This window comes from Nicotiana tabacum, chromosome 22 (assembly GCF_000715075.1).
Source record: "Nicotiana tabacum cultivar K326 chromosome 22, ASM71507v2, whole genome shotgun sequence".
Classification (NCBI taxonomy): domain Eukaryota; kingdom Viridiplantae; phylum Streptophyta; class Magnoliopsida; order Solanales; family Solanaceae; genus Nicotiana; species Nicotiana tabacum.
This window is the reverse complement of record NC_134101.1, coordinates 167,631,174-167,640,549: the sequence shown is the minus strand read 5'-3', so window position 1 is coordinate 167,640,549 and position 9,376 is coordinate 167,631,174. Positions and strand designations below refer to the sequence as shown.

Below are 9,376 nucleotides of genomic sequence, written 5' to 3'. Positions count from 1 at the left end.
AGGGTGCGGTATGTCGAGGCGCGGCATCGGCGTGCCGTGAAGGTGGTGGATTGGATGCTCGGATATAGGGCTGGTGTCTTTTTTGATTGAAGCGTGGTAGTTGCTACCTTCGCCCATCATGACGGCGATCTCTCCTGGTCTCGATCTGGAATGATATCAATCGTTGAAGCGAGTCAGTTCGTCCTCGTCTGCCCTTACTTCGGCGCAATAGGCATTATGGATTTCTTCCCACATGGTAGGAGGGTACTTCATGAGTCTGCTGAGTAGCTTTTTGGTTGCTTTTGACCCATTTCTGTTTAGCCTATTTTGAAAGGCTGCTACTACCATCCTTTTAGACACATTTATTAGGCTCATCCTCACTCTGTTGAATCGGGCTAGGAAATCCCGAAGTCCCTCGCCCGTCGTTTGCCTGAGGGTGAAGATATCATTGACCCTAGCTTTTGCCTTTTTCGCTCCCGTATGCATGGTGGCAAACTTATCTGCCATTTATTCAAATGTGGATATCGATCGTGCTAGTAACTAAGAGTACCATGTCAGCGCTCCTCCTATCAGAGTTTCGCCGAACATTTTTAGCAGCACAAATGGTACTTGTTCCTTTGATAAATCGTTACCCTTTACTACGGTAACGTAGTGGATCAAGTGATCTTCTGGGTCCGTGGTACCATCATATATTTTTAAATATGGCGGCATTTTTCAATATATTTTGAGCTGCCCCTTCGCTATATGGTTGTTCAACAAACCGGCCTACGTCGCATTTTGGTAACAGCTTCGGAGCGCCTGGTATTTTGTCGACCCTTTCCTGATGTTCCTTCATCTGGTCGCGGATTGTTTTGTTCTCATTCTCCATCTGTCCCATTTTTTTAAGATGGCCATAAGGGCATCATCACCTGCATCAGTAACAGTGCGGGTGTTACCTGTTCGTGTAGCACTTGGCTCATCGGCAGCGAACTAAATGCTGATCCAGTTGCACCGCCAACTGATGTTGCAGAAATATTGCAAGAACTTGCATCCATGGAACCTGGATCAGATTCACCACCGCCATTAATGGTGAAATACGTGGAGAAACAAATGAGTTGTGCTGTGGCCTAAATATTTTCAGTACTTGTAAACCCATTGATGGTATATATCTTGATTTGATGCAACAAGCTTTCAAATCGTATGATGAGCAAGGGAACACGTGGGGTCTTGGTCTTTTTATGAACCCTTTTGAAATGGATCAGAATATCAAAAAAGACACGACTAGTATCCAACTACATCATCACCTTTTGCAGTGGCTGGACAAACAAGAACCAAACTCAATGATGCTTGTTTCATTTGGATCTGCAGCTTCATTTACTGATGAGGAAATAAGAGAACTAGCACTTGGCCTTGAACAAAGCCAATAAAAGTTCATTTGGATACTGAAAGAAGCAGACAGAGCAAATATCTTTGCTGAGAATAACAATGGCAGTATAGTACTCGGGCCTTTGCTTTACCAGAAGGGTATGAGGAAAGAGTGGAAGGAAGAGGCCAGAATCGTAGAGCGGGGATGGGCCCCACAACTAGAGGTGTTAGGACACGCGTCAACTGGAGTTTACTTGTGCCATTGTGGTTGGAACTCTGTAATGGAGAGCATTTCAATGGGAGTTCCAATTGCTGCATGGCCATTGCATACAGACCACCGTAGGACCGCTTTGTTATTGATCAAAGGCTTGAAAATAGGAATGTACGTTAGAGACTGGGCGCGTAGAAATGAGTTGGTGAAAGCGGAGACAATTCATAATGCTGTAAAGACTTTGATGGATTCGCCTGAAGGTGAAAAATTGAGGCAAAAGGCGGCGGAGCTGAAGGATGTGGTGAAAGCATAGTTCATGGATGGTGGTGAAACAAAAAAAGACATTGAATCATTTATGTCGTATATCACTAGATAAATTCTTTAAAATTAGAGGGTCTCTGGAATCACATCTTGTAACTGGTTAGGCATGGAATAATAAGATGTAATTGAGGAGTAGCAATTAGACTCTTTAATTCTCAAGGGGATCTCTTTTATTCTTATTTTTCAAATAAATTAGTTTTTGACAATCTGTCTCTTTCATTTCAAATATGAGAAAGAACACTTGTTGAAATCAATTTCATGTTTTGCTAGGTCCTTTTTTCTATTTATACATATATTTATTAGAAAAATACTTTCTAAACACATCATATTCTTTTGTTATTTAAAAAAGCGAAGAAATCATAAATCTAGTTATATTCACATGAGTGTGGAGATACCGATTATTCTTTTTTATATTAGTTATATTAATTTAATGTTATTAAATGTACTTTTGGAACATATGTATTTTAAATACCTAGTACTAATAATAAAAATTAGTATTTCTTATATGCACACATACTTGTCACACTATAAAGTTGATTTACTTATCCATCTAATTAAAATTTTGTTTATTTTATGGTTAACTTTATTTTAACTTAAAAATAAATATCTATTTATATAATTATATTTGTGCAACCAAGCACGATGAAATTATATTGCGATTACTTTAATTATGAAAAATAAACAGGTCTTTTTATTTACTTTATTCTGAAATTACTATGCTATTAATCTTTGTGCTCTGAGATGTGTATTTTGTTTGGAATTAAGATGTATTGTTGTTCTGTCTTCCATGCAAGTTTAGTGCAATAATGTATCGGAAATACTACAAAAGTCACTAGCTAATTAATTAATTTGATGTTTCAAGTTTTATTTGCTTCGCTATGCATGAAGTCATTGTATACATGAACAAGTAGCTATTAAGTTGGGTGAGAGCCAGAGGCAAGCGCCGAGGCATGGGGTGTGAGCAAAAAGAATAGTGTTTGAAATTTTAATAAGTACTCCTTCTGGTCCAAAATAAGTGATTTTTTTACCTTTTTTTTTGTGGTCCAAAATAAGTGATTTTTTCAGATTTCAAGAGTGAATTAATTATTTTTTTCCTGCATTGCCCTTGGAGTAATTAATGTTGGAGTATGTGTTAGGAGTGTTTATGTGAAGAGATAGTGAAGGTTAATATGGTCAATTTCATTACTAATTAATATTAAAAGGTGAATTTCTTAATATGTGCGAAAACAACCAAAAAATCACTTATTTTGGAACGGAGGGAGTATACTATACATAAGACTAATTAAGATTATTAAATGATGTTGGATTCGACACCCAATGCAGCTTAAATTGAACATTAACAAAATGATCCCATGGGGCAGGAACAATTTTTGAGAAGCAGAAACAGTTTTTGAGAAGCAAAAAAAGTAATTTCTCTCTAAAATTACTTTTCTGAGAAGCATTTTTGAGAAAAATACACCTAGAAGCAGATTTCAAAAGCATGGCCAAACACTAATTACTACTCAAAAGTAGTTTTCAAATTAATTAGTCAAACACAAACTGTTTCTCATAAAAAGCAATTTTTTTTAAAATACTTTTAAAAAAAACACTTCTCAAAATAAGCTGATTTTAGAAGTTTGGCCAAACAGACTATAAAGCGGGTTAATTGTTCCCTTTGACTTAGACAAGATACCATCCTTCTGATTTTGAAGAAATGCATAGAAATATAACTGCTTCTTAAGCAAATATCTATTGTGAAGAAACGCTCAAAGGGGTGAATTGGACTCTTTGCTATGCAATAGGCCATATTGAAGGTTGTTGCGAGGATTGATGTGATTCTTGCACTTAGAGCTGTTGGATTGGGATTTTACCCACTCGGCTGGGTTATCCGTTATTTTTTCTAATCGGTTTATACATAATTATATATTAATTATACATGGTTATACATATGTTGTGCATAGATTAGACATATATTATATATTCGTTCGTTATTTTTAGTATAAATAATTGGGAAAACATCTTTTTATGTTTGTGTCACGACCCGAATTTCCCACCCTTGGAAGTCGTGATGGCGCATACTCGTGAAAGCTAGGCAAGCCACGTTATATAGAATCCCTAACTCTTTTATTTAGCATTTTTAACAATTTAAACTAACATGTGAATAACAGTGAAATATTAACGATAAATAGATACAAGCGGAAGACTTAATCTGGTAAATTAACCATAAACAGTACCACAACGCCAACATACATAATTACCCGGAATCCGGTGTCACAATATCATGGACTGTCTACGAATTACTACATACAAATGTCTGAAAGAAAAGTACAATCTGTCTCGGAAGCAAATGAAAACAGAATACATATAAAGATAGAAGAGAACGTCGGGCCTGCGGAAGTCTGCAGGACTACCTCTGGATCTCTAGCTGGACTGAAGGCAGCTACCCAATGCTACGGTCCAAAAGCTGCCACTCCGGGATCTGCACATATTACAGAGTGTAGTATCAGCACAATCGACCTCATGTGCTGGTAAGTGTCTGGCCTAACCCCGGCGAAGTAGTGACGAGGCTAGGACCAGACTACCAAATAAACCTATGAAGTTATATAATGTGCATCGGAAAAATAAAACAGGAATAGACAAGTGAAGATGGGAGGGAGTACATGCAGTGGGAAAATATCAGTACCAACAGTAAATTACGAGGAAATCATAAGAACAATTTAGAATTTACAGCAAAACAATAAGGACTCATATCCAATCTATAAACACTTGGTATTATCAATTGTTACGGCGCGCAACCCGTTCCCAAAACATACTAACTCTGTTGCGGCGTGCAACCCGATCCAATTATATTATTGTTGCGGCGTACAACCCGATCCAAATATAATATTGTTGCGGCGTGCAACCCGATCCAAATATAATTTAACACCGATCACAAATGGAGCCCCGACAAGGGAACAACAAAATTCTGGCAAGGGAATCAATAACAACATAATAGAATCAAGTAACGACGGAAAATCAGTAAATAAGCGTAAAGGACAACATAACTCAATTATCAGCAAGATTCAGGAAAATCAAGGACAAGTGCACGGCATCACCCGTCGTGCTTAAAAACTCTCTTACCAAAACAATAATCACAAGAAATAAGGGTAAGAAAATAAATAAAATCACAATAAAATCCCGGCAAGGGAACAACAGTACAACAATCGAATCCCGGCAAGGGAACAATATCAAAATCTCTTCTCTTTTCCTTTTCACATTTATTTCACAACTCACTTCACAACTTGAGCCAATGCTCTATAGGGTTCAATTGCCAATTATACTTCCACAATTCAATTTACAACTTGAGCCAACGCTCTTCAATATTCAAATTCCAATATTACTTCCACGAGCCTTGCTCAACAATAGAAATCCTCACAAAAGGGCATGAACAATACAAACGAAGTCAGATTAATCATAGTATAAGACTCACGGGCATGCTTGACATCAACGTATAGATACTCGTCACCATGCCTATACGTCGTACTCTACAAATAACATGTAGCACATAGGACACAACTCATAATCCCTCAAGCTAGGGTTAGACCAAACACTTACCTCAATGCCACGAACACAATTCAAGTCTCTACTATCGCTTTACCTCTTGATTCCACCACCAATTCGCTCGTATCTAGCAACAAGTTACTTAATAACATCAATAAACGCTAACTGAATCGATTCTAATGCATGAAAATGAGTTTTCTAAAGTTTTACCCAAAAAGTCAAAATCGCCTCGGTCCCACATGGTCAAAACCCGAGGTTCGAACCAAAACCCGATTACCCATTCCCCCACAAACCCAAATATATAATTTGTTTTGAAATCAGACCTCAAATCGAGGTCCAAATCCCCAGTTTTTGAAAAACCTAGGTTCTACCCAAAACACCCAATTTTCCCCATGAAAATCATTGATTTTGAGTTGAAATCATGTGAAAAAATGTTAATGATTGAAGAAAACGAGTTAAAATTGACTTACAATTGATTTGGAAGAAGAGTTGTCTTTGAAAAATCGCCCAAGTGTGTTTTGGCTTTGAAAGAGTGTGAAAAATGGGAGCTTTTTGGCTAAGTATAAAAATTGCAGATTGCAGATATGGGAATTGCGACCAGGGTTTGCAATTACGAACCCTTCAGAAAATTGGACTTTCGCATTTGCGAAACATATGTCGCATTTGCGATACACTCAGCATTTCAGCCATCATCGCATTTGCGAGAGGCTGTTCGCAAATGCAAAATCGCATTTGCGACTCAGGCTTCTAGGTCCACTCTCTGCATTTGCGAAGGTTTGTCGCATTTGCGAAGCCTGCAGACCTGATCACACCAGCTGAGAATCTGCAATTTTTCAAGTATAAAATCCACCTCGTGGCCTATCCAAAACTCACCCGAGCCCTCGGGTCTCCCAACCAAACATGCACACCAACCTAAAAACAACATACGGACTCGCTCGTGCATTCAAATCACTAAAATAACATCAACAACTATGAATTTAGTATCAACATCATGAATTTTTCTTAAGAACTTAAAATTTCTATTTTTCTCAGAAACGATCTGATTCACGTCGTTTCAGGTCTGTTTCTTACCAAATTTCACATACTTATCTTAAATCACATATAAGACCTATACCGGGCGCCTAAACCAAAATACGGGCCCGATACCATCAAGTTCTAATCACAATTCATTTCCAAATCTCATAAATAATTTCAGAAAATAATTTTCTTCAAAAATTCATTTCTCGCGCTTGGGACCTCGGAATTCGATTCCGGGCATACGCCCAAGTCCCATATTTTTCTACGGACCCTTCGGAACTGTTAAATCATGGGTCCGGGTCCATTTACCCAAAATATTGACCTAAGTCAACTTAATTCATTTTATAGTCAAATTTATCATTTTTTACAGATTTTCACAAAGTGTCTTCCCGGCTATGCGTCTGGACTGCGCACGCAAATCGAGATAATGCCGAAAGAGGTTTTTGAGGTCTCGGAATGCAGAATTTACTTTAAAAACAGTTTGATTTTCTATTAAGAGACCCAATGAAATTTGTCAGTGAATGCAACAAGACATTCTAAGTAACATTTTATACTTTAACATTTTGTCTTTTAATTGAAATTCCATGCTTAATTCATAAGAAAAATCGTCATTATATGATGAATCAAGCTAAGACATTTATCTTGGATGGAAATTAATTAGGACAAGTTAATTAGAAATGGTGATCTTATGAAACTTGTATCATTTAAAAAACTTATGAGCACTGTGAGTGCTCCTTATAGTCCATAGAATCAGCACAAAGAGGGTAATTATTGCACATTAAGGTCTATCTAGCTAATTAATTGAGCAGGGAAGAAGAAAATCTTCTATTGTTTCATTTTTCCCCCATCCTTTTGTGTTTACTCTTTTGGTGTGCGTAGTTGAATTTCCAAATAGAAGGCGGTCAGATGTGCGAAGAGAATATTGTTCAAAGTCAATATTCGTATATTTTGGCTACTTATATATACTAGAATAAAATCTATGCTACTTGCACGATAAAAAGAGGATAAGGTAAAAGGTTAATCATGTTTGCTGGCCCAACAAGCTGGACTTCATCTAGCTCTAGGTGTTTAACCCAAAAATAGTTTTCGTAGTCAAAGCTAATATTAAAGAAAATCAAGTTACTGATAACCAAATTTAGTTCACTTTCTTAAAAATGCAGGAATAAAATAAATAATTGAAATAAAAAGTAAAGGAAAGAAAGCTTATTGCTGATTGCTAAATTCTTCCAGAATTACGGATTTGAATCTTGAATCAAGTAAAATAAAAGACTGATTGCATACAATTAGAAACATTCAGATGATCATACAAAATGAGGTAAGGGTCCCTATATAAGGATACACGGTTGTAACGGTTTCCTCACTTAATTCTGACCCGTTATTAACATTAATTACCTTTTACTAAATTTACTTGTAAGGGTTATGGTAATGATAGAAGATCGCGCATAATCAAGGCTAATGTTGATTCCTTTTTCATATTTACAACTGATTCATGAATCTTTCCGTTTTATGGTCTTCATGCATCTCGTGCCTATTTTCTCTTTTTCAACTGTCAGATCCAGTACCTTCTCTGATAAAATACCATGAGTATTTTAACCTTGCCTTTCTGTCTTCATTTATTGACCCAATATAAATGTCACCTATCACCACGTTGTTGATCCGCGTGTCATGCCTTTTTTCCACCAATACAGATAGTCGCCCCACTTTCTAAACATTCTCAACCGAATATTCAAAAAGTGGTAAGTTCATTTATGGGGGAATGTCTTACCGCCTATTCCCAACTATCATAATGCTTTCTTTAGAAACGATGAGACTTATGTCCTTTCCATTTAATGCTCAGGACACGTGTCTTGTTATAATTAGTTCTACAATTTTTAAGCATTTTTAAGGTTTTCTACGGCCGCATCAGTTTGAAGTGACGGTTCCATGATAATGGTTCATAATGACGGTCTTTCCTTATTTATACTGTACCATTTGCAACTTTGAAAACCTCTTATTCTCTCTTGTATTCATGTTCTTACTCTTCTTTCAAATCTTACTCTTTCATTGTGTTTTCACCACTAAAGATGACTTCCCGATCTTCAAGTCATTCTTCATCATCAGACCCCCATAAGGTAGTGATTGTTGATGAACTTCCTCCATCTTCTGCCCCAACTAGAAGTAGAAGAGGCGGTAGACTTTGTAGCTTAGGCTCTCTATCTAACCGTAGTTCTACCCCTTCTTAGAAGAATACTGCAAAACCTTCTTCTTCTAGAGCAAGAACTTAAATAACTCATAGGTCCTCCACTAGAGGGAAAGACCACAATGAACCCATGCGAGATCCCACTGTGTCCGAAATTATTCCTCAAGAATTTTCTTTCATATCAGATCATGAAGCCATGAGAAAACAGGTTTCTTCTATAGCATCACTTAACCCTACTGATCATTACCCTAGTTTGATCATTTCTGGTCCCCTTCCCTTAGTTCGTCGTGAATGCAACTGGAAAATAAATTTTCCAGGGGTAACCCTAGTGTTGATGATAGAATTACCTCTTATCGTGAAGGTTATTTGGTTGTTTATACCTACCCTGGTACTTTAGGGTTCAACCCTCCTATCAACTCAGTAATCATTGACTTTGCCGTTACTTCAATATCTGTCTTAGCCAAATAGGTTTGATCATGTGGAGGGCAGTAGCTTGCCTTCGTTGTTTGTCAAATTTGGTCTCCCCTCCTTTTAGTTTTTGTCACTTACTCCATCTATACTGCTAGAAGCTCTTTTGCGAGGGTGTTTTATCTCTCGTGGCAAGAAGTAAGAGAGTTTTAGTCAGCCCTGAGAATGATCGTGACCGTGGTTGTTTGTAGCTATTCCCACTCGTGACTTAGTGGGCAATGAGAACATGTCCTTCCCTAAGAAGTGAAACTTTGCAGGTGAGTATTTTTCTCTATTTTTTTGTTTCTCTCAAGGTTTCAATCTTTCTTACACGTGTTTATGTTTATTTTTCTGCAACC

The 9,376-nt window shown here is 37.2% G+C and overlaps 1 protein-coding gene across 1 annotated transcript; it reads left to right on the top strand.

The window, feature by feature from the left end:
- The first annotated feature begins 1,211 nt into the window (after positions 1–1,211).
- LOC107803576 (zeatin O-glucosyltransferase-like) lies at positions 1,212–1,847 on the top strand. The gene is made up of 2 exons (XM_075242933.1): positions 1,212–1,242; positions 1,414–1,847. Exons 1-2 carry the CDS (start codon positions 1,212–1,214, stop codon positions 1,845–1,847), a joined length of 465 nt encoding a protein of 154 aa, XP_075099034.1.
- Positions 1,848–9,376: the final 7,529 nt, after the last annotated feature.

Excerpts from the sequence above, each read along its gene's own strand:
- LOC107803576 (XM_075242933.1), top strand. The coding sequence starts at position 1,212 with ATGGATCAGAATATCAAAAAAGACACGACTA. Across the intron at positions 1,243-1,413 it reads TATCAAAAAAGACACGACTA|ACAGAGCAAATATCTTTGCT; the intron begins GTATCCAACTAC and ends TGAAAGAAGCAG.